The 25,535-nt window shown below is 46.0% G+C and overlaps 2 protein-coding genes across 3 annotated transcripts in view; both read right to left on the bottom strand.

The window, feature by feature from the left end:
• Positions 1 to 8,089, bottom strand: part of LOC144172799 (uncharacterized) — a 168,381-nt gene extending 160,292 nt beyond the window's left edge. For both annotated transcript variants that reach the window (XM_077701408.1, XM_077701412.1), the window contains exon 1: positions 7,954 to 8,089. In XM_077701408.1, coding sequence (XP_077557534.1) covers positions 7,954 to 7,971 — 18 coding nt within the window. In that variant the 5' untranslated portion in view covers positions 7,972 to 8,089. The remainder of the gene's footprint in view (positions 1 to 7,953) is intronic.
• LOC144172802 (uncharacterized) lies at positions 5,796 to 25,450 on the bottom strand. The gene is made up of 5 exons (XM_077701419.1): positions 25,192 to 25,450; positions 14,209 to 14,350; positions 13,174 to 13,236; positions 9,583 to 9,709; positions 5,796 to 8,210 (listed from the first exon to the last, which is right to left on the bottom strand). The coding sequence occupies exons 2-5, from the start codon at positions 14,330 to 14,332 to the stop codon at positions 7,100 to 7,102; spliced, it is 1,425 nt and encodes a 474-aa protein (XP_077557545.1). The 5' UTR covers positions 14,333 to 14,350; positions 25,192 to 25,450; the 3' UTR covers positions 5,796 to 7,099.
• Between the last annotated feature and the right edge of the window lie 85 nt (positions 25,451 to 25,535).

The following is a 25,535-nucleotide window of genomic DNA, read 5'->3' as shown; positions in this document are numbered from 1 at the left end:
CAGTCGCGTTCTTTTGGCGAAGTGTAGCAGGAACCAACATTGCTATGCTCGGTAGTATTCCCAGGGGTTCTTGAAAAAGGCGGCGTCAGCCGCATCGAAGCTGACCAGTCGTGTAGCTCGTTAGTAGTTTCGACGAAACAGTTCAGCTCCTACTCTGTTGTAACTAAATTAGAAATGCATGTAAATGTAAATCATTCCATTGTGTTGCTACTAGTTTTTGTATCCTTTCTCCTCCTCCGTGCACCCCCCCCTCCCTTCGGACAGCTCTCCCTAACGCCATCTCGGCAAACCTGGCAGGTATGCGTTAACAAGTTCAACAATCCTTGACCTTCTTGTGACCAACACCGACACGCCCGTGACAGCAGCTGGCACTATCAATTGCGACTTAAGCGACCACTGCCCGATATTTATAGCGTACTCTTCTTGCGATAATCGTTGTAATCCCTCTCCCCCAAAAGTAACTTACCAGAACATAACTGAGTGCAGGTTGGAGCAGTTCAGAAACAAAATTCGCGAAAGCGACTGGACACCCGTTCTTAAGCATGGTACCGCAGACGGCGCTTACAATGAATTTTTAGCAATCTTCGCTAGAAAATACAACTCCTGTTTTCCGATAAAGTCCTTCACAGCCAGAAAGCGTACCAGAAAACCGTGGATTGGGCCTGATCAACTAAAAATGATATGAGAAAAGAACAAGCTTCATCGCTTATTTTTAAAAACGTGCACCTTGGTGGCGCATAAAGCATTTAAAACACTCCGCAATCGTTTGACTGCCGAACTACGGAAGGCCAAAGCTGAGTATTATCAGCAGCTATTTTCTGACGCATCCCATCCTGATCAAACATGGAAAATTATAAATGATGCACTGGGAAAACGCACCGGGACGACGGAAACGTCAGAACTAACCTGTTCGTGGCGAGACCCTTACTGCTACAGCACTTTCTGAACACTTCAACGATCACTTCATCAATGCAAATGCTAACATTACGTCCCCAAACCCCATGTCATGTACTCTCGCATACCATGTTCCCGAAACTGCTTTCTTGAAACCAACAGACATCTCGGAAGTTAATCAAGCTTTTATGTCACTCAAAAACAGTAAAGCCCTCGACATTGAAAGCATGCAGATTAAACCCGTAAAACACGTCCTCGACCTTGTTTGCCCGTATCTAGTCTTTATATTTAACCTTGCAATCGAGTCGGGTTGCTTCCCGTACAAAATGAAACGCGCTAAAGTGTCTGTTATATTTAAGGGTGGTGACAAAAACAATGCCTCTAACAATAGACCCATATCTGTCCTACCAGTGCTATCATAGGGTTCTGAAAAAATTATTTTGGTGCGGCTTGAAAGCTTTTTTTCTAAGCATAACATTTTGTCCGAACGCCAGCATGGTTTCAGGAAAGGTTGCTCCACCGAGTCTGCACTGCTCTTGCAGAAAGAAATACTATTAAAAAAACATAGAAGCCTCCAAACTTACACTTGCAATATTTATCGACTACAGCAAGGCATTTGATTCTCTGCATCATGAAATTCTTTTGCAAAAGCTTCAAAAGTATGGAATCCGTGGTGTCTCGCACTCGCTTATGCAATCCTACATGTCTAATAGGGAGCAATGTGTTGTGCACAATGGCTACCAGTCTTCATTCAGAAAGATATTGTGTGGTGTACCGCAAGGAAGTGTTCTGGGACCGGTTTTATTCGATGTTTATGATAACGATGTAATTTCTATTGATAAACAAGCCGAATTTGTGTTGTACGCAGATACTAGTTTATTTATTGCAATGCTGACGAACCCCGCCTGTTTTCCGCCGCCAATTTTACCTTAACCCAATTACACGCTTGGTCGAACGAAAACTGTTTAAAAATTAATCCAAAGAAAACCAAATGCATTTTATTCGCGCCTAAAAATAAAAATGTAAATGTAACCGAAGACTTGATTTTGGGGGCCTCGCAAATCAACATTGTTAAGCAGCACAAAGTGTTGGGGGTGGTGCTCTCGCACCGCATGACATGGGACGCCCATGTTGAATTACTGGCAAAAAAGCTGTCATGCGCTGTGAGTGCATTGTACCGATGCCGCGATTTCTTCCCGCTGAACATTAAACTTCAAATATACCATTCGCTTTTCCGGTCACACCTTAATTACTGTACGTTAGTTTGGGCCACGATAACCAAGAAAAATATTAACACGTTACTGCTGTTAGAAAAGAAAGCTATCAGATGTATAAATAACGTACCGTATCTTCATCCGACTAAGCAATTGTTTGAGCAGCATAGAATAATCAATGTTAGGCAGCTTTATTCTTACCGTCTAATATATCAGTTACACTTTTCAAATGATAAATATAATCAATTCTTAACACAATTATGCGGTCTAGATCTACGAATTAGCACTTATACAACTCGTGGCGCGGAACAATGGCTCGTTCCACGCCCACGAACCAATTATCTTTGGCAGTCACTGGCGTACAACATTCCAAGCATATTAAATAAATTACAGGGACTTAGCGACAATTATGGAACACTAACACGTGATGCGTTTGTCTGAAATGATTGTTTTTGAATTCCATTTTCCATGTTGTTGTGTAAATATGCGTGAATTGTCTCGTCTGTTCTTACTGTTATGCTGTATTCCTCGTTTTAATCACATTGTACAGTCGTCATTGAGCTGCCAATTTGGCTCCCCGGCCCCGACAAGCTGTAGCAGCAGCTTTCTTGCCAGGGAGACCATCGACATTGTATTATGTCGAGAGAAAAAAATAAAATTGAATTTGAATTTGAACTAAATTACCAACACTCAAAATTCATTACATTACGTACATAACTCATTACGGCAAAAATTAATTTATTCACTGTAATTTCAATACTGGCAAGTCTGTTCAAGCGTAGCAACTCTTCCTTAGGGTCGCGTAGTCACCTGAAACGGGAATTCGACGAGAGGAAGTTCGAATCGAATCGTGCTCACACCAATGCCGCCGCGGCTGAGAACAACTGCAACCGAAGCGTGGCCATGTGGGCAAAACGGATGTCCATCCAGTGAATGACGACAGCCGGACTGACAAAATCAGCACACACAAGCCAGGCTGGGTACAAATAGCTGGAGATCAAAGGCTACTGACCTCTTCTGAAGCTCCTGCGGGGAATGCAGAGATGTTTTCGCAGACCCCACAGCCGTCTTGTCAGGCACGCGAAACGTTAGTCCAGTCGCTAGCACAAGCTACGTTTGTCCACTGCGCCTTTGCATGCTGTACGCTGCACGCGCGCCTGATGGCTAGCACTAAAATGGTGCACAGAAAAAGTCTAGGCACCGCAAAACACCGAATACGAAGCGAGTATTCACAGAAATGGGCCTTATTGTGTGCTTAGTGTGGATTCTTGCGGGGATAGCGAGTTGCCACCCGCCCTCCGTGGCGCTGTAAGCGCATGTTTTCAGTTCCGTATCTCCCCGCCATGGCCATGGAGAGAAGGCGGCCTGCCGCGACTCTCGCCACCGTGGCGCTGCGGTTGCGAGTTGCGCTAGGGGAGCGAGCGTCGTCTGCTAGCGGGGAGTGTTCCTTACGGCATCTCCGGTTCTCACCACTCTTGGCTGTGTACTGCAGAAGAAATAACTGTTCTCGGAAGTTGCTCATCAGTTTGTTGCGGCCATTGCAGTTCGCGATTTATTGGAAACGTACGGTATTATGCAAGGAGTACCGTACATATGCCCATGGATTTGAAGCAGTGGCTAAAATATCAAGGGCGACAGCATTTTAAATGAACGTTCACGTTAACACTGGCTGTCAAGCGCACACACAAATTTGCTTGCCATGCGAATTGTGCAAATTCATTGCATCACGAATATTCCTCACACGACTGTTGCAGCAGCTTCCCGTTTCGGTGGAAAACATAGGTGATGTCGTCCCGCACAACAACGCTCTTCAGGATTGTGTAGGCCCCCGCTTTCATTTCGGCCACGTAAAAAACAATTTGCCGACACTGCCCTGGTTCTTTTTCGAGTGCTGGCGTTCTCCAGTTGGCTGGGAGCCGTATTGCCGCACTATTCTCGACTATCTGAGCAAAATCGGTGCACTGCGGGGGAACAGGCGCCTCATGGACAGCTCCTCTTGTAGCTCGGTGAGCAAGTGCTCTCCTTTTGACGTTGCCTTTCTCTTTTCCGGAGATCGCCACCGAGTCTGCTTCCTCAACAAGTTGCTAGGGAGGTTGGCAAAATTAACGGAACTGCACCTTCCTTCAGCGCTCAGTAAGCCCGGTCGGACGAAAGGAAGAAACTTGTACAAACACGCAACTACTCTGCAACTTTGAACTCAGCCGACTGGAGCACGCGTATATGCTCTTCTGGAGGAGTGGACTCGGAAGCACCACAAAAGGGGCAAAAAAATTTCGTTGCCTCTGTTTATTGTAGCTGTTTGCTTCCAAGAATGTACACAATTACCAGATGAGCGCGCCCTCTCACACACGCACAGCAAACGTGCGGAGCGCCTAAAAAAGTGTTTTGCCATCCTGCTCCGCTCGGAAGGAAAGCATAACCAAAACCGCATGTGAGCGCCGGGATGTGATCGCGCAAAAAAGCTCGGTGCGCTTGCACCTAGAACAGGCAAGAAGAATAATAATCGGCACCTCATGAAAACGTCGACTTGCCGGAGCGCTCGTGCAACGCCGTGCAAACGTAGCGCGCGCGAGAAAAAAAAAAGCGTCAGAAAAATATAACACAGCCTGCAGTAAAAAAAAAAAAACTACGTAGCATAATACGTTACGTAGGGTTAGCGGTCAAGTGATATTTTTCGCTCTTCAACTCATTCGCTCTCGTGCAAATTCCTGCCCTCTCGTAGCGTTCCACCCCGGCATCTCGGGCTGTGACCAGCTCTGCCTGCGTACTCCAAAAGAAATAACTGTTTTTGGAAGTTGCTCAACATATTGTTGCCGCGATATTCCAGTTCACAATTTATTTCAAACGGGCTGTATTATCAAGCAGTAATGTAAGTACGCCCAGTTATTTTTAGCGGGGGCTAAAATATTAAGAACGACAGCATTTTAAATGAATTTTCGAGGTAGCAGTGACTGTCAAGTGTACACACGAATTCGATTGTCATATGCCACGCGCGCAAAATAATTGCAACACGAATGATATTTCCTCATAGCCACGAGCAGCAACTGCACACTTTCCTTTATCCTTTATGTTCAAATAAATCAAAGCTAACCCGAAATCCCGGATAAATTACGATGTTTTGTATTGAGATTTGAATTGTAGGTTTCTGGTTATATTATGTTAGCATTAAGAATTTTTGTGTTTTTGTTCATTGGTATGTTTTGTTTTTATAATTGTTTTTCCAGCATGAGGAGCTAGATTCCCTCCTCCTACTTATGTAAGTACAACTGTATACAGTTGTACATTTTGAAATGGGCATAAGCAGCATGTACCCCATGCAGGATGCATGTGCCCAGCCTTCTCAAAGCACCACTGCATAAGTGGGCTGGAAAAGCTCGTACAGCCGGCTGCGAATTAACCAGGTCGGCATTGCGCTTACCCCAGCACATGAAAGAAAACACAGCCCGTTGACGCAGTCACGAAATGCTTTCGCCCGCGGCCGCACTGTTCAATAGCACCCCAAACTGAATGCATTGAAAAGGCAAGGTTCTCGCACAAGGGTGAAGACAAACGCAAGCGAAAAGAAGAAACTTGTACAGCAGACACGCAACTGCACCGCGACCGCAACTTTGAGCCCAGCGGACCGGCCGCGTGCGCCGTCAACGCTGCTACCGGAGCCGCTGCCGTAGCCGCAGACACAGCGCAACTCGCGACCGGAGCGCCCTCTCAGCACCTAGGGTAAACTCGCGCCCGCTTTGGAAGGCGCAGTTCCAAAACTGAAAAAGTATCTATAAACGTTGGTTCCAACAACGTATTGTGGTTATTTACAGGGAGTTTACGAACAGGAACAAGTGCGCGCAGAAGGGAAGTCCTTTTTCCGGTCCTCAGTTCATAGGCGGAGATTAAAGGCCCCTGACGTCAAAAGCAAAAAACAACAAAAATCTCCCTGGACGGCGCCCGTGGCAAAAAGTTGAACCAACGCGACGTTTTGGGTGCATTCATTTTTACATATCCAATAGAATATTACATTACTGTTTATTCATGTAGAAGGTTGAGGCGTTCGAAAACGCTGCAGTACTACACAGTAACAAATGGTGAAAGTTAGGGATCTTTTTGGTCCCAAAATTGTTTTACCATTATGTTTGTTGATACGTACTCTTGCCTTCACCACTGTTTGGATGCAATTGACCCCCGTACAGAATCACTTACGTAGCCAAAAAACAATAACTGAGGCACTACCTTATTTTCCCTAACTGTATCTTGCTTGTGCTATCAACACACCCTTGAAGTTCAAACGTCAGCGTCTGCTGTGCCAAATTGAGAGACATTGAGTACGGTTACAGGTGCAGAACATTTCATATGTGAGCGGGCTTCTGTAAAACAGTAACTGGAGGCAATCTGCACGACATAGATACAATAAAATGTAGATTTTACGTGCATCGTTCGTGTTACAAGGGTGATGTATTCATGGCACACTTTAGATTGTAAGAATGCAATTTATGTGCTCGTGTGTAATCTTTTAATGTCTGCAATCTTTTCATGTCTGCAATCTTTTCATGTGTGCAATTATCCATTCTCACCCGCTAAAGTTGCTTTCCAGGCAATGTTTTTCTGAGAAACTCCGAACACAATTTGCCACTATGTGATGTTGTTAAGTAGTGACCACTTCTGTGTAAGTTTCCTCTGACACTGGAAGCAAACGGCCTTCCATCACTGTGCACCCTTCTATTTTAACAAACGTCCTGTAAAACAATTTTTCCACAAATACTGTACACAACAAAATTTTTCATGCATGCAACATCTCATTTATTTATACCTGCCCTTTACAAGAAAATCTTATTGGTATAAGCCAGAAATATGACAATTTGGTTGCTTAAAAATGTAAAAAAAAACCTTCTTTTACAACAAAGGTTCAGACAGAAATTCCCCTAACAGAGTTGTTCATCCCAAAAAATGTTTCATAACCAATCACATAGCTTTTTTTTATCAAAGCACGTCTGACCTGCCACTCACTAGGGCTCCTTGCCAGAGTGCAGTTTTTCATGGTTAACCAGGTATCGCTTTTGAGTAAAGCCCTTCTGACAGATGGCACACGAGTATGGCCTCTCACCAGAGTGCGATCTTTCATGTGCAACCAGGTGGGCTTTTTGAGTAAACCCTTGCTGACAGATGCTACATACATAGGGCCTCTCGCCAGAATGCGATCTTTCGTGATTGACCAGGCAATATTTCCTACTAAAGCTTTTCTGACAAATTGTGCACACATAGGGCTTCTTGCCAGAGTGCGATCTTTCATGAGCAACCAGGCCAGCTCTAGTGGTATAGCTTTTTTGACAGATGCTGCACGCATATGGCCTCTCATCAGAGTGCAGTTGTTCGTGCCTAACCAGGTTTATTTTATGAATGAAGCTCCGCTGACAGATGCTACACACATGCGGTCTCTCACCAGAGTGCAATCTTGCATGGTTAACCAGGTTGGCTTTACGAATAAAGCTCTGGTGGCAAATGCTACACGCAAAGTTCCCTTCCCGAGAGTGCAATCTTTTATGAGCAGTGAGGCCCCCATGAGTTGTAAAGCTCTTCTGACAGATGCTACACAGGTAGGGCCTCTCGCCAGAGTGCAGTCTTTCATGAGCAACCAGGTCAGCTCTACGGGTATAGCTTTTTTGACAGATGCTGCACGCATATGGCCTCTCACCAGAGTGCGATCGTTCATGCCTAACCAAGTTGCCTTTTTCAGTAAAGCTCTTCTGACAGATGTTACACACATACGGCCTCTCACCAGAGTGCAATCTTTCATGAGCAACCAAAATGCCTTTTTGAGTGAAGCTCTTTTGACAGGTAGTACACACATAAGGCCTCTCACCAGAGTGGATCCTTCCATGAGTAACGAGGCTGTCTCTTTTAGTGAAGCTCTTCTGACAGACGCTACAAGTGTAGGGACTCTGGCTGGTCTGCACTCTCATATGGTTATCCTGGCATTGTTTACCACGAAAGGATTTCTTGCGAACAGTGCAAACGCCATGCATTTTACTGGAGCACACCTCCATGTATGTGCTCTGGTGGTTGCTTTCTTGATAGAACAGGCAGGAAGATGGCTTCTCTTTAAACTGGATTGCCAGCCTGTCATCAGAAAGTAACAAGTGGGCAGAATTAGACACAAGGTTAAACAAAATTACAATCCAATAATGCAAGGAACATGAAAAGTAAGCTGCTTGGCCTTACAAAGCAGTTTTTCTGTCAGTAAATGGTCAGTGTTAGTGCTAAGAGTACACAACAGAGGTCATAACTTTATTAAGCAGCTTACAAACAGCAAGTAGGCTCTTGGGTCTGTGATTCTTAAGATCTTTGGTATCTGCCTTTTTATGAATAAGAATTTTGTTTGTGTTTTGCCACACTATGGGCACTTATTTTGGCCATGTTAAGCTTAATGTTACCCAGCTCATCTCTGAGTGCGTACATTCCGTCTTTGCCAATGGCCAGCTTCCTTTTAGTTGCTTTCCTACTTCCTCCTATTTGCAGTGTGTCCTCTATCACTGCCATGTTATATGCACGAATGTCATTTGTTTTACTCCTGTTAATCAATTCAGACAGCTCCGCTAACTCAAGTTGATCCACTGCAATTGACATGTTCATGTTATTAGGTTTTGCAATTAGTGCCTTCATTATCTTAGTCAGCTTTGCTCTTTCCTACATGCTCCTCCCACAGCTGCTGCAGATTCTGTGGTTGCCGTTGTTAGTTTGTTGTTTAGCCTGTCCACACTATTCTCGGACTCGTTTAGGAGCGCAAACATGTTTTGACATTATTTTAAACTCCTCTGTTTTGGCTCTCACTGACTGCATGCTCGGTTTGTTAGTCTTCACAAGTTACCTTCTTTCTTTTTTAAGATTCAGGCTTACCTTGCACCTAACCATCCTATGATCCCTGCTTCGAACCACATTTAGAATGTCTATTGCTGAACAATACCTGGACTGTCACTTAAGATGAAGTCAATAAAATGACAAACCAGGCTCAGCACAGTGTACAGCCTCCCAAATTTATAATAATATTGTGGGAGCAACGACCGATCAGCATGTCAGCGCCTTATCACGGTGTTCACCAGCAAAATAGGCAAGGGTACGTGCTCGCGCATAGAACTACCTGTTGTGGGAGCGCCGTCTGCTCCGCTGTTTTTCTCAGGGTAACACACCCCGTTTTTCTGATCTTGCAAGGCCGTTTAGGTGCCGCCAAAGATGGCAAAGCAGCGTGGGGCACCAAGTCATTCAGGTGCAGTGGTAGAGGGTGTACCACTCCCAAGGAAACAGCGTAGCAGATAACACTCATACAGCAAATAGCCCTATGAGCGCGCGCATACTCTAGCCTATTTCGCTGCTGAACACCGTGATAAGGCGCTGACATGCCGGTTGGTCGTCGCTCCCGCTATATTATTAAAACTTAGGGAGGCTGTACATCTACAAGCAACAGCATTATTACAAGCATTGCACCTTTACCTACCCAGTGCTGCCAGGATGTGGGCAGCCGGAGCAGGCGTGAAGGCTAGCTTTTGCCACAATGCCTGCACTGGCTTGTGATGCACCGTCTTTGTTAGGTGTTAAGGCTTGGGCATCATTCACCTCCAGCGCTGCAAAAATCAAGTGACAGCATCTAAGGAGACCGGTGTTATACCAATCTTTAGTGTACACGTGAATGCACCATGTTTGTTTTCCCAATCCAAGAAAAACTAGCTGATGGCTGGAGCATCTTTTCAGCCCTCAAGTAAACTTCCATGATGCAGCATCAAGTCCCGGACACCATTAATCTGACAAAGCCATAAACGCTACTCGTAAGTGCCTGACTGGTCTAGAAGAAGTTAGCAGGATTGTCCAAGTTGAACTCAATGTACATGACGCAACAACTCACGCTACCTTTGAAATTGGTTAGTTACACTAAAAGAAACATGCTTGTTTCTATTAGGTGTGCATTTCGCCTACCCAGTCTGTTTTCACCTTTACTACAAGCAGAATGCTTTATAATAGGCCTTTGTGCAAGAAAAATTGTGGCATTTAGACTGTGCTCATTGCTTTATGAGTTGCATATTCCTCTTTTTCCTGACAAAAATTTTAGGAGATAGTGCAAACTTCATTGGTACTAGTAACATATAGGACAACTGCTGTAAATATTTTAAAGCCATAAGTATTCACAAGCAGTATGTGAACATTGCTAACTGGTGTTTTGCAATAGGTTTGCAAAAATGTCTGCTTGAAACTACACAAATGTCTCGTAGTACTGTTGGTATCTGCTGCTTTGCAGGGCAAGCGACGAGCTTTTAATATTGCTGGCTAGATGCCAGACACAGCACGTGGCCACCATCCTTAGATCATTAAGCAAATGATCTAGCAAAGAAGTTGCAAGTGAGGGCTTGTCCCGTCGTCCTTCTTTACCGTTGTTGTCCAAGTCGCGCTCTATTTTTTTTAATCCTTAGATCAGCATGCAGATGAGGTGTGGCAATGCATAAGCTGTAAACTAATTGCAAATACAGTGGAATCTCAATGATACGATTCTGAGTCATTCGAATTTCGGGATGATATGAATTGCTGAGAAGTCCTGGCGAAACTTCTTTGTTTGCAACGGACAAAATTTCAGCTCTTACGGACAGATCTGCGCAGCCCCGTGGATGATAGGAACGAGGCACCCGACTGCATAGCTAGCAACTGGCAGTGACGTATGAGCTCTCCCTCCCTTCTTGGTTAGTTTTTGTTTGGGAATGGCCGGGCTGTTGTGTGAGCGCTCCAGGCGCGCCGGGTCTGCCGCGGTCGTGCCGCCGGGAGCATGTGTTGAAAAATTTGCAGCTGATCCAAAAAATTTACGTCTTTCTTGTTTCTGTAAAACGTGCTAGTAATAGTAATATCTGCTTTTAACGCTGGCTGTTTCATTATACGCACACCAGTGGCCAGTAGGAGTGGTAGCCTTTGGCATGTACCCACGTGCATGCATCGTTTCGCTGTGCTGGCATGCAAAGCAGGACATTTCAGTGAAATTGAAATGAATGCAGCCTACCACTCAGGCTGAGGCATTGTATTTTATGGTGTATGTTTGATGTAGTATGGGGCTCATCAAAAGTGAGCAAACATCAAAGGTTCCTGCTACATTTATTTTTTATTTGTGCGTCTCCGCTGCCTTCATGTTCGTTTCAGAAAAATGCTTAGGAGGCCTCCACCAATACTGTTGCACCATGCATTCGCTGTATGTGATGTCACAAAGTGTAGTGCGGAAAAGTGGATAGGGCGTTGACACCTGTTTTGATGCCTTTGGAATTTCTGCGATAATAACTCGTGCCGCTGCGAGTAGTATACAGTCTAATTCCGCTACAACGAAGTCTGCTTCAACGAAATATTTCCAAGTCCCCCTCAGCTAGCCATAGAAGTCAATGTAATGAAGTCCTCGCCACTACGAACGATTTGTCTGGCTTGCTTTCGCTTCAACGAAATTTTTGATGATTTGGGCTGGGTGTGAACAATTATTTTACAATAAAATAAGCATAGCGCCAGCTATCTGTAACTTTTTATCTATTCAGGACGCTTAGTTTCACCGAAAACATGTGCGGTGCGCCCACACTGCCACCCAAAACAAAAGAAAACTCATAGGTGGACACCATTGTTGATGGTGATAACGATGCGGCGGGCTATCTTTACACGAGGCGCAAGCCAGGTTCGCCAAGCTGGAGCTATAGCCAATCCGTATCCAGTTGAAATCACGCGAATGTGCACTGCTGCTGGCATGGCTCCTCGCGCAGCGTCGTCATGTATGTATTGTAAGCAGCTGCCCTTGCACTTTTCCTGCTACAATTCTTCAAAGTCAAGAGAAAAAATAATGTTTTCGTGTTTAGTCTTGAACCCGCGTCATCCTATTTTAGTCGCGAGCTGGCGATCGCAATAAATGCAAGCACGCGCGGCTTGCCTACCAAGGTCAGTTGCTGCCGTGCCTAGTCGGAGGATAATTAAGATAACGGCGCCGTTCCTGCCACAAGCGAGAGGGGGGGGGCTTCCAACCACGTAGCAGCTATCTGCAAGTAATCAGCTCGACGGAAACGCCTTGTTGTACAGTAATACGCTTTGCACCTGCATTTCTTCACCTCTCCCCTTCTCCTCAGTATCACGCTCTTCGGGTGCTGGTAAAAAAAAAACATAACGATTGGCATGTTTGTTATCTGACTAAACACGACGTTACTGCGCGTCACTCTTTTTTCTAAACATTGTATTATGCTGCCAATAATGCGGAAATATATCGTGCTATTTTTCTTGCCCTTCCGTGCTGTGTTGGGGCAGATTTCGCTTCAACGAATTTTCGCTTCAACAAATTTTTTGCACGTCCCGTCAGTTTCATTGTAGCGGGATTCGACTGTATTTGTATTCACAAGACTAACGTATTGACAAAAACAAATTTGCTTTTACAGTTCAGTGGCTTTAAGGATGCCTACAACCAAATTGGCATTCATGGTTCGGAACAATGACTTGCACCCATTGCATGACCAAAAAAACTGTTGTTTCAAGACAGTGTGTTGAGGTCATAATTTCAAGAAATCTGCTGTTTAGCATTGTCGACTTAACAGTGTGTCATCATAGCAGACATGAGCAAGTCAACAAGCATTGTCATGCAGAATAAGCAGTGCACTGAAAGCGATTTTTTTTGACACAGTACACATGTAAACCAAACGAAAAAAAATTCAGAGCATAGATTAGTCGCATCTTGGAAATATGCCGAGAAAAACAAAAAAGACCAACATTCCCGCTCTTTGTCAACAAAAACAGCACATGTACTTGTATCTATCTCTATGTTACATCTGATTGACTGTTTTCCTCTCACAGTCAACACGGCCACGACATTCTAGACTTCAAACTAGTAAGGTGGTTTAACAATTTCCCACTCACATCAGTGCCTCTTTTAAATTCCCCATGTAGATAAATTCTTATAGTTTAAAACAACGCCATGAGCATACTGGATCAAGATTGCACAAAAAGTTATTGAGAAGGTATGTGCCAATGATATTTGTAATTCTGCTGTCACCTACTTCAATGTATAAATAGAGAAAAGATTTTGTAACCTCACCGAGAAATTCCTCTTCTGTTTGGGAGCTTGTGCTGACGTGGAACACAAGGGCGCACTGTGTACCTGAAAACCATTTAATAGTAAATACATACAGAATAGCCGTTTCAAAGAAAAAATTTGAAGGATCATTGATGTATCTAGAAATACATAAGGACCTCGTCCTCGTGCTGAATCCTGAGGCTGACCCACTGCGCGCAGAATGGGAGGCTTAGCGCAAAAAAAGACGAGTACGGTGGCAAACGTGACAGGCGCCTGTCACGTTTGCCACCGTCCTCGTCTTTTTTTGCGCTACGCCTCCCATTCAGTATGTATCAACTCGCCCAACAGCACGTTCTGTTATAGCGCGCACCTTGCTCTGGCCTGCACAACTCCACAAGACTTTTTTTGTACGTACTTTATACACTGTGCCAACTATGACTAACACTCCGTCTCAGTGGTCACATTTGTCTGCATTGCAGTGGTACTGCCTGCCCGTCCCTTCTTTTGTTGCAGCAGTGAAACATTAAAATAGCATGCTACTATTCAGACTTTAGAAATAACACACAGGACAAGTGCAGGAGTCCAGTGCTCCAGTCCAGCAGATCCACCGCTAGTCCCCATGTGTTCTCCTTTTGAGGTCTCACCTGCAACACCGCTTCAATTTCTTTCATTGCTCCAGCAGCCAACTCGCCCATAATAATGCTGCGGCAAAGGCCCTTTTGTTGCCCACCAGTATCAGCCCTTCATCGCCGTCTTTCTCGTTTACTCCTCTTATGCCACCTGCATCAACTTCAGACTCGATTTCAAATGCATACAAGTGGTTGCGTGACTCAGAAGACCTATCAAAGATGCTGCAGCTGGTATCACATGCTTCTACTTGTCTGTGTGGCATCACAGACAGTGTTCCCAGACCTTCCATGCGCTACATTCCCAGTCGTTATCTGCTCCCTTATCTGTCGCTCGGTTGATCAAGAAAAACGGTTCTATTGCTGAAGTAATAGGAAAATCTTGCCGACATGCCCCATTTATTGCTAATGCAATAAACGAGAAGGGTACCTGCTGCACTAGAGGTGATGGTTGCCTGTGTTTCTCGGCCGCAGGACACATCCCGGTTGCAGTCCGCATCTCTGGACATTGCCATGACACAGCCCTTGGGCAGTGATGATGTCACACGTGGCATGCGGGCACTTTCTGTTTTCTGTAACCAAAAAAGGCAGCCAGTGAACATTTTCACAATCATATTTAGCACCCAGAGACAGACTAAGCCAGTTAATAATTTTATAGTTTTACTTCCCGACAGATAAATTGATAACAGGTCACTTTCCTGCAATAAAATTCAATAACTATGCATGCATTCTTCAGTCGCTTGTGTTCAAAATGCAGGCGCTATCACACACAACTGTATGTGTCAATGCTGAAAGCTTCCTGGAAGCTTAAGTCCCAGTAGGTTTAGTGGTAAAAGAACAACAAATGTTCCTCTGTTTCATGAAAACCAGCGGTGAGACAGCGTAAACTGAACTGGGAAAAGTTTTTCCAGCAGCAAAATTTCAATATTGGAAAAAGAGTTACTTTGATTTGGAGCAGCTCACGACATTGAATACATTGTCTTAGGAGCTTAGAAAACAACTTTGTAGCAACTTTGAGGGATAATAAACACTCTTTTGAGTCAGTGTAGAATACATATGACTGAAATAACCTTTAAAGAGCGTTTTGCTGAGTATCACAAAATACAAACTGTCCTACCTTCTTGCAAACTTCGTAAATTTTATTGAGGCTGTGTACAGACAACGTAAAATGCTGTAAAAAATTCAAATTGAAAAGCACTGCAATTGGGTGGTGTTTTTTTATTATTTCAAACAGCAATTATTAAGTACATGAAGAGGGCCGAGCTTTCGTTGCAAAGGCAGACCTCCGTGATGCAGAAGTTGCCAGGAGACTATGAAGAAAAACAAATTTCCTTCCAAAGATATGTTATCGACCTGCGACGCGACCACGACTTCCTACTTGGGTAGATTGGCAATGCCAACGAAACTCAGATTTTTTTTGGCATGCCGTCAGCCCAGACCATTCACCAAAAATGTGATCGTGAGCCTGCGCACTACAGGCAACGAGAAGGCTCGGATAACCGTGATGTTAGCCTGCGCTGCGGATGGGCGGAAGTTGCTCCCCTTCATCATCCTGAACAGAAAGACTATGCCAAAGAACGAAGTGTCTATTTATTTATTTAGACAATACTGCAGGCCAGAATCAGGCCCAAGCAGGAGTGGAAAGATAAAAACATAGCATATCAGGCAAAATGTAATTATACAATCTCTATCTTAGAAAACACCAATAAAAATGGCAAACGGCAAAAAAATTTCTACATGTGAAAAAGCTGATCAATTGATGCATGCAGATTAGACGAAGTGAACACAGAGGCAGGAAGACTGTTCCAATCGGATATTGTGCGCGGGAAAAATGAGTATTCATGAGTGTTTGTGCGGGCGAACAATGGGGTAAATTTAAAGGGGTGGTATTGCCTGGTGGGCCGGGAAGAAAGACCCGTCAGATGTATTGATGGGTCAATGCGAAGTTTGCGGTTCTGAAGATCGGCAAGGAATTTTAATCAGTTGATTCTTCTTCGGGATTCTAGCGTTAGAATTCCGTTGTTCTGCATTAGAGTGGTAGGGGAATCGTGTCTTGGATAACGGTTATAAATAAACCGAACAGCTTGCCGTTGAATTTGTTCGAGCTTGCCAATGTCTTTTTTTTGTATGCGGGTCCCAGACCACTGAAGCGTACTCAAGGCGCGATCAGATTAACGTATTATAGGGCAACAATTTAATGTTGGGCGGGGAGTGTTTAAGTTTATGTTTTAAGAGTCCCAGTTTTCTTCTAGCCGAAGCGCAAATATTGTCAACATGAGCCGACCAGGACAGGTTTCCAGTAATCGTTACACCGAGGTATTTAAAGCGATTTGTTAAGCTCACAGGGGTGTTGTTTATTGTGTAGTGGTATTCAAGAGGGTTCTTTTTGTTAGTTATATGCATGAACACTGTTTTATCTGGGTTTAGTGTCATGCCCCACAGGTTGCACCATGTGAGCACGCCATCGAGACTTTCGTTTAGTGAGACCTCATCGTTAACATTTTTAATATTTTTGAAAAGCAAGCAGTTATCTGCAAATAGACGAATATTCACGTCCTGGTTTATACAAGGTGTTACATCATTAATATAAATGAGAAAGAGCAGTGGCCTGAGCACGCTGCCTTGGGGGACGCCGGAAATAACGGGGAGGGTATTAGAGTGAAAGCCATTTAAATCAACAAATTGTTCGCGAAGTTCAAGGTATGATATCCATTTCACAAGCGAGCAAGGAAAACCGAGTTTGTTCAGTTTAAATATTAGTCCAGAGTGAGAGATTTTATCGAAAGCTTTATTTACGTCAAGGAATATTACGTCAATTTGGCCCGATGCATCAATCACAGAAGAGAAGGAATGAATAGTGGAAATTGAGTGGTGCAGGACAAGCCCCTCCGGAACCCGTGCTGGAAAGGGGAAAGGATGTTGCCCTTATCTAGGAAATCAACTATGTAGTTAGCACTTATGTGCTCCATGAGCTTACAAGCAGAGCTTACCAGGGATATGGGCCGGTAATTTGGAAGCAGGGCTTTGGAAGCAGACGGAAGAGCTTTTCCCACAGAACGTCCACATTCGTTGCCAGGAGAAAGGGTGGATGACGGAAGAGCTTTTTCTTGACTGGATAAAGTCGGTCTGGTGCCGGAGACCAGGGGCACTGCTCGCCCGGAGGTCAATGCTGGTGCTCGACGCCTTCCGCGGGCACCTCACGAAAGGTGTGAAGAAGCAGCTCATGGACAACCAGACGGAGCTGGTCGTCATTCCCGGGGGCATGACGAGTCAACTACACCCGCTTGACGTTTGCTTTAACAAGCCCTTTAAGGCACATGTCAGACGGCTGTACAATGAATGGATGGCATCTGACACCGTGGCCCTGACGCCGTCGGGACGTCTGAAGCGGGCGTCCCCGTCTATGCTCGCCCAGTGGGTAGTCGACGCTTGGGCAGCGACCCCCGAAGACAAGGTTGCGGCATTGCTCCGCAAGTGCTGCATTTCAAATGCTCTTGACGGCGCCGAGAACGATGACCTCTTTGAGTGCGCAAGTGACAAGGAAGATTCGGATACCACCACCTCTGAAGTCAGTTTCTAAGTTGGACTTCCGTCTCGCTCCGAATAAATATTGTTGTGTGCAGATAGTTCATGAATACTTGGTGTGTGCTTTGCTGAAAGGTAAGGAATACAGTTGCCTTTTTTCTTTCCTTATTTCGCCTTATATTAGCGTGCAAACTTTTTTCTTTTTCTTATGTCCTCCAGCTCCCCCCTCGCCTTATAAACGTGACCGCCTAATATTCGAATAAATACACAACTCCTCTCCAAGCAGCACGGAGGGGTGGGCCAGGTGTTGATATCGCCAGGGCTGAACTGACAAAATGGACGCTGGTTCGATTACCAGCCATGGTGGCCGCTTTTCTGATGAATGAAAAAAGCCAAAACACCCATATTCGAGATTTCGGCACACGGTCTTTATAAAAAGCCCCAGGTGGTCAAAAATATTGGATTAGAAGCTCTCGTCTTCACTTCACAGTCTTTCTTTTCTTGTCATATGTGCATTTACAAGTGAGTGATGATAAGAGCGGTGACTTGAATGCAAAAGACAGGTGACATAATGGTACCAAGATGACCATCACTCTTTTGGGTCGTCAGAGTGTAAAAATCCTTGCATATAAGGCTGTTTTACAGCAGTTTGGCGCAATTTTCGCAACTGTCATGGTTTCGGAGCAGCCTGGCGTAGGAAAACGGCATTGTATCAAAACTGCACAATATACGCAGCTGCCTCACCCCTGGGAAACTGCACTGCTGGATCAATAAACACCTCGCTATTGGGCCAAAGTGAGATTGAGCACCTCGCAACATTTTTTGCTATCCTAAAATGCGCAGTGCACACTATAGGATTTAAAGCTCTAATAACCTTTACCTGCAGATGCCTGTGCCGTAGGGGTCAGCGATACTTAAAACGGAAGAATGCTTTATATTAAAATACCATCATCAAAGGTGACCGTTCAATTTAAGTTTTTCCTCACTTTCGTGAGCTCGGTAATTTGGCATAGCCAACATGCGAGTTCATACAATAATGCTCATTTTAGAGTGCCTGGCAGATGGCCTGAACATGCAGCTTTGCCTTATTTTGGTGTATTTTTATGTTGATTTTTCTCTTGTATTACTGTTCTTGTTCTTTCATAGTCCCATCATTAAGCTTGATATGAAGTATGTTTAACGTTCGAAAGGTGAGTATTTGAGCAATATTATAGGTAAGTAGTCAGCAACGTTTTCAGCAATGACGCCCGCTTCTACTGAGCTTCGACAGAAATTAGAAAGAATGTGATCAATGATCGAGGAAGACGCTTCCGTTACCAAAGTAAGACATGCAATGTGGTTTTCAAAACCATATGAGGAAAGCAAGTTTAGGTAATCAGTCCTAGAGGGATTTGCTATGTTGATGTTAAAATCACCGCATATGATCACTTTTTATTCGTGGTAGCAAAGTGTTGTAATAGGTCTTAAAAATGTTTTAGAAAAGCCTGCATTCCAGATCCAGGTGGCCTGTAGATCACACCAATCATAATTTCCGTACCAAGCTCTACAAACAACATCTCATATTCACTTTGCATTTCCGTTATGTACTTCAGTTGTTTAAATGTTATTGCAGTGGACAAGTAAAGTGCAACACCACCACCTCCTGAGTTAGTTTTTCTTGGTAGCACGAGAAAATTATAATTTTGTATGTTAATAAATTCCTTTTCTGTCAACCAAGTCTCCAATATTGCTATTATACTGCAATCAAATGTAAGTCTAGAATAAGTACTAAGGTTATAAAGGCATTAATATTTTTGTTAAGGCTTCTAGCATTACAATGAAGAAGGCTTAACGTTTTGCAGCCAGCGCTCGCCATAGCTTTGTCGAGTTTCTGTTTAGGTTAGAGGGATGATTCATACTATTTTGGCTACGTCAGCCAGAGTGGCGATATGAACTACTCTAGAATGTTCCGTCTTTCTGACTAGTATTTTCAATTCGGAAACCCATACGAACATAGCCCGGTGCAACCAGTCGGCAAAAACAAAACATAAACAAACAAACAAACCAAAAACATGGTTCGTAGCATTATCATCCCCTCTAAGAGGGCATCGACCAGATAAAATATAAGACAGTCCGAACAAACAGCAAAAAAAAGTCTGTCATCTTGCGTAGTAATGCTTTAAGTGAACTACATGACGACTTCGGGCCACATGCGTCGTTGTGATGTTCCGGAATCACCATCGGGGATCACCTCGAAGGCAAGTTGGGCAACACGTTGTAGAACCCGGTAGGGTCTGAAATACCGTCGCAGAAGCTTCTCACCAAGTCCAAGTTGTTGAATGGGAGTCCAAACCCACACACGATCCCGTGGGCAGTACTTGGCGTCTGGGCATTGGAGGTTGTAGCGCCCGGCATCCACCAGCTACTGGTTCGTTGTGCGACCTCGAGTGAGCTGGCGCACGCTGAAGGTATCCTTGGACGTTGGCGTTGAGGTCATCGCCTTCTACGCACAGAAGCATGTTGTCAAGCATCATAGTCGGCCATCTTCCGTAGACAACCTCGAACGGTGTCATCTGCGTAGTTTTCTTGGATAGCCGTGCTGTACGAAAATGTGACATAAGGAAGGACTTTGTCCAAAGTCTTATGTTCAACGTCGACATACATAGACAGCATACCCGCGATCCTCATATTAATCCATTCGTTTGTGGATGGTACGCCGTCATTACTCGGGAGATCCGCGTTGCTGTAGTGTAAGATTCCTTGCATAAGGTCTGCAGTCCGTGATTAGGATTTCAGGGGCTCTGCGTCACAGCACAACTTGGTTTATGAAGAACTTGGCGACTTCTTGTGCAGTCCCCCTGGGAAGAGCGGCAGTCTCTGCATAGCGCGTCATGTAGTCTGTGGCTATGTGGCTATGACAATCAGCTTGTTCTCAGATTGTGACGTAGAGAACGGGCCCAGAAGGTCCATTCCAATCTGTTGGAAGGGCCTCGATGGCACGGCGATCAGCTGCAGAAGTCCGGCGGGTCTCGTTGGTGGTGTTTTTCGTCGCTGGCAGTTTTAGCAGCTCCGGACGTAGTGGGTGACGACGGATGTAAGGCGGGGCCAGTAGTACTTTCTCTTGATTTTTCCAATAGTGCAAGCTGTCCCCAGTGTCCGGAAGATGGGTCGTCGTGGCATGCTTCCAAAATTTCGTTACGAAGATCTGCGGGGATGACAAGATAATTCGTTCTCGTTCCGGGGCTGAAATTCCTGTTGACGAGGACAGAGTTTCTCAGGCTGAATGCTGGCATGTTCCGTTTGAACGGCCTAGGCACAGCGACATTGCGGCCTTCGAGGTAGTCAATCATGACGCGTAAGTCGGGGTCGGCACGCAGCTGGACAGCTAGACCACTCTCCGTCACGACTCCGAAGAAAGCGCCATCTCCATCAGTCTTGCGGTGGTGAGTCGACGGGGGCGCGGGACAAGCACTCAGTGTCGGAGTGTTTCCTGCCGGGTTTATAGACGATTCTAGCGCCGAACTCTTGCAGGCGCAAGCTCCACCACCCAAGACGGCCAGAGCGGTCTTTCAAATTGGCGAGCCAACACAGCGCATGGTGGTCTGCCAAAAACTTGAACGGTCTACTATACACGTATAGGCAAAATTTTGAAATGGCCCATATAATTGCGAGGCACTCTTTCTCAGAGCTTGAGTAGTTTTTCTCCTCCTTCGACATATCCCAGCTGGCATAGGCGACTACTTTTTTACAACCGCTTTGCTTTTGCACGAGAACGGCACCCAAACCTATATCAGTGGTGTCCGTGTGCATTTCCGTTTCAGCGTTTTCGTCGAAATGAGCAAGCATGCGCCGGCTTTACAGGCACTGTTGCAGATCACAGAATGCTTTTTCTTCTGAGTTTTCCCAGCTGAAAGGGGTGCTATCTTTCATCAAGTGCGTGAGTGGCTCTGCACTGTGTGCGAAGTTTGCTGCGAAGCGCCGGTAGTATGCACACAGTCCGAGAAATCCTCGCATGCCCTTATCTTTCGGTCTTACAAAGTTCGCTATGGCTCAAATTTCCACCGGGTCAGGCAGGACTCCCGCAGCGTTGACGACAAGGCTCAAAAAGTTGAGTTCCTCGTACACGAAGCAACACTTTCCAGGCTTCAGGGTTAGCCCCAACGAGCGAATAGCCTCGAGTACAGACTCCAACCTTGCAAGGTGTTTCTCGAATGTTCAGGCGAATACCACGTCATCAAGATATACCAGACAGGTGTGCCACTTCAGGCCGGCTAGCAAAGTGTCCATGACTCTTTGAAATGTTGCTGGTGCCATGCACAGTCCGAACGGCATCACCTTGAACTCGTAAAGGCTGTCCGGGAATATCAATGCAGTCTTCTCGTTGTCTCTTGTCCACTTCTATTTGCCAGCAGCCTGTTTTTAGAACCATCGATGAGAAGTACTTCGCATGGCAGAGGTGGTCAAGGGTATCATCGATTCGTGGCAGGGGTACACGTCCTTTTCGGTGATTTTGTTCAGTCGCCGGTAGTCAACGCAAAACCTTAATTGCCATTTTTTTTCACGAGTACGACCACTGCAGCCCAGGGGCTTTTCAATGGCTGTATAATGTCGTCGCTGAGCCTGTCTTCCACTTGTGTCCGGGGGTGGCTTCCCGCTCATGTGAAGACACACGGTACAGTGACCGTCGGGTAGGTCAGGCTCCATTTTTCGCTTATAATTCGGTGCTTTGCTAGAGGTGTGTGACGTAATTTTGAATTCGACCAAAAACATTCGCTGTAGCGACGCAGCAAAGCCAATAATTTGTTCCGTTCTTGCGGTAGCGTCCAATTCACGATGAAAAGATGCGGAAGCTTGAAGGTATCTTCGGGTGCGCTTTCAAAGTCCGTGACAGAAATCACGTCACTTGCTCCTTGCGTTTCAAGCAACACAATCGCAGTGCCCTTGTTAAAATGCTGGTACTCCTCGGTGAAATTAGCCACCAAAATGTGGGATCGGTGTTGCTTAAAGCTTGCAATGCCTCTTGCAACAGAGACAACGCGGTCGAAAAGCCACCTTTGGCCACTCTCTACGATAGTGTTGATGGCCAAAGCAGCATCTTAACAAACGGTAACCATCAAGCTTGCGCAGCACGACAGGGTGACGTGATCATTGGATATCCTTAAGCATCATGGTGTTCATGGTTCGGTTTTGGCGTCATAGATGATGAGAGGAAAAAGTTACCAACTTGTTCTGTAGATCAATTATTGCACCATTGTCCGTCAAAAAGTCCACTCCAAGAATTACGCCACGGCACCAGTTAGGCAAAATGAATAACGCAGCAGGGTACGTGGTGCCGTCTATGGTGACGCATGATGTGCATATTCCACTTGGCGTTACAAGATGGCCTTCTGCTGTGTGTGTGTGCAAACCGTCCCATCTGGTCGTAACTTTCTTCAGCTTAGACGCACATGATCCACTCATTAGTGAGTAGTTGGCTCCCGTGTCTATGAGGACGACTACATAAACGACGTCGATGGACAACTGGACGTCTGACGCAGCCTTACTGAAGTTCCGGGCATGTCGGGGCATCATATCTCGGCTTGTACGGGTTGTTGGCCGGGAACTATGCGCCGTCGGCTTCTCACCAGCAGGCCTGGTCATGTCGGGTATACTTCGCTATGTTAGGCTGTCGTCGTATTTGGGAGTCAAGTTAGGGTTAGATCGGGTCATCGGGCTGTCGGTACGGTGTCCGGTGCGTCCTTGCGTCGTTGGAGAGTTTTCATTTTTCTGCCATTGTGCAACTTCACCTCCAGCAGTTGCTGCTTTTAGTTCACCTCGCGTGGGCTGGGGGACCTTCCAAGTGAGAAGTCAGCAGTGCTATGGAGGTCTGGTGACTGGTACGGGTAGCGCGATGGCAAACGGTTGAAGCGGGCAGGTCCTTGGTTAGTGTTGGATAGGTATTCTTTGATCTCAGTAGTCTGCTAGCCGGGTTGGGGATGTGGTGCTTGATGGAAAATCCTTGCCAACCAAGCCTCTAGTAAGTGCAGCAACGGCAGATGTAGTCAGCCTCTCCACAGTGGGAGCACAGCGGGCGATTATCAGGCATTCGCCACGCGTAGGTCTTCTTCGGCGTCTGGTATTGGACTACAAGGGGTCGGTCGGGCGACAGTGGATGGCGGTATGACAAGACCTCTGACAAATTGGAGTAGGACGGGGCCGACAAAGAGCTGCGGAGTAGGTCATCGCATGTGGCTTGCGGGGTGCTACAATTGGCGTAGAAGTCCCCAGTGCCTGCTGAACCTCTTCTCGGATGACGACAGTCAGGGAAGCCAATTGAGGTTAGAACTTTGGCAACCAAGAATGGTGACAGACGTCTCATTGACAAGCCTTCTTTTTCGTAGTGCATGACGTGGAACTTTAGGAAATTTTCTGACTTTTTAGGAGTGAAAAACTGCTGGACTGCTTCGTTGCGCCCCCGTTTTGGAGGACGATCATGGGATGCAGAAAATCTTGTTGCCATAACAAGTGAAATCAATTCAGCAGCTATGCTGGCCGCCCACCACCGAGCCCAACCTGGGAACGCGCTAGATGCGCGTTAGCCATACATAGCTGCTATAAACCTGTTTAAGTCCTCAAGGTTGATTCCTTACCCAGGGTTAACCCTCGCCGCCTGGAAATGTGTGGAAATGAGGAAAAGAAGAGATGACAGGAAGGTGAAAGAGCTGAGAGGGAGGCAGGAAAAGGCGACTGGCTGGTTCCCCCCGGGCGGGTCAGACCGGGGGCACCGTCTGCGAGAAGCAGGGCAAAAGTGGCGTGTTGCCTCTACCGGGGGGCCGTGAAGGTCCAAAACAACCCCGGCTTTGGCTCAGCCACCAGGATTCCCTTTTCCCCGGACACGGCTCAGCCACGCACAGCCGGGGCGTGGGTGGGTCCAACCCACATGTGCTCGGGCCCGTGGTGTTGCAGGTCACCAAGTGCCTATGGCAGTAGGCACCCCTGCGGAGCTCGGGACCGTGGTGGCGCTACTCACCAAAACACCTTGAGTACACAAGGTGCCCCCTGCGGGGAGGAGTGGGCGGAAAAAACCAGCTGATAACAGAATGCACGACAGGAAAACACAGGGCGCACTGAGCCCTAACAAAAGTTATCTACAACGTGACTGCACCAAAGAGGACAAGACAAAATAGCAAGAAAAACAAACCGTAGGACATGCGCGTTGCGCACACGAAAGCACATTATGTGATGGTGCACAGGTAACGAAAAAAAATAGTATAGAACAATGCTGCCAGCAGTAGCAGGCACACGCATGCAATGGGCGGAAAAAACTACACCGGTCATATATAAACACGTAATTGTACTGCGCGAAAAGGAGCGATCACAACCAGAGAAAAAAACGCGTAACAATAAATGTTCATGAACCCTGCCAGCAAACACACATGCGCAAGAAAATTGAAGCATGTGCGCACGCCGAAGTTTGCGTAAGCATGCGCATAAAGGATGCAGTGGTAGGGCAGTCTATCAAGCTTGCTGGTTAATCAATTCTACTCGCGTATAGTCCGCGGAAAGAATGAATTTTGAAAGACGTTAGCGCGACAATATATCTCATTTCATTACATTACTCATCAAAAAGTAATATAATTACTGTAATTTCATTACTGCGAAGTCTGTTCAAGCGTAGCAACTCGCCCTTTGGGTCGCGTAGTCACCCGAAACAGGAATTCGAACAGGAATTCGACGGAAGGGAGTTCGAATCGAATCGTGCTCACACCAATGCCGCGGCAGATCGAAAACAACTGCAGCCAAAGCGTGGCCATGTGGGCGAAACGGATGTCCGCCCAGTGAATGACGACAGCGGGACTGACAGAATCAGCGCACACAAACCACTTACTAGCGGCTGGGTACACATGGCTGGAGATCAAAGGCAACTGACCTCTTCCGAAGCTCCTGCGCGGAACGCAGAGATGTTTTCGCAGACCCCACAGCCGTCTTCTCAGACACGCGAAACGTCAGTCCCATCGCCACCACGAGCTACTTCTGTCCACTGCGCCTTTGCACGCTGTGAATTGCACGAACGCCTGATGGCCAGCACTGAAATAGTGCACGGAAAATCTCTACGCACAGCTAAACACACAATGCGAAGCGGGTGCTCGCAAAAATGTGCCCTACACACCTTAGTGTGGAAAGCCTTCCGACCGCATTTTTGCAGGATGGCGAGTTGTCGCCCGCCCTCCGTGGCGCTGTAAGCGCATGTTCCAACAACGCATTGTGGTTATT

This window comes from Haemaphysalis longicornis, unplaced genomic scaffold (assembly GCF_048455015.1).
Source record: "Haemaphysalis longicornis isolate Haplotype H1 unplaced genomic scaffold, Haemaphysalis longicornis Haplotype H1 scaffold_26, whole genome shotgun sequence".
Taxonomy (NCBI): domain Eukaryota; kingdom Metazoa; phylum Arthropoda; class Arachnida; order Ixodida; family Ixodidae; genus Haemaphysalis; species Haemaphysalis longicornis.
Note: the sequence above shows the minus strand (reverse complement) of the source record. Positions and strands in the feature narration are given on the sequence as shown.

Excerpts from the sequence above, each read along its gene's own strand:
- LOC144172802 (XM_077701419.1), bottom strand. The coding sequence starts at position 14,332 with ATGCCACGTGTGACATCATCACTGCCCAAGGGCTGTGTCATGGCAATG. Across the intron at positions 13,237-14,208 it reads CATCACCTCTAGTGCAGCAG|GTACACAGTGCGCCCTTGTG; the intron begins GTACCCTTCTCG and ends AATGGTTTTCAG. Across the intron at positions 8,211-9,582 it reads CCACATCCTGGCAGCACTGG|GCTGGCAATCCAGTTTAAAG; the intron begins GTAGGTAAAGGT and ends TTCTGATGACAG.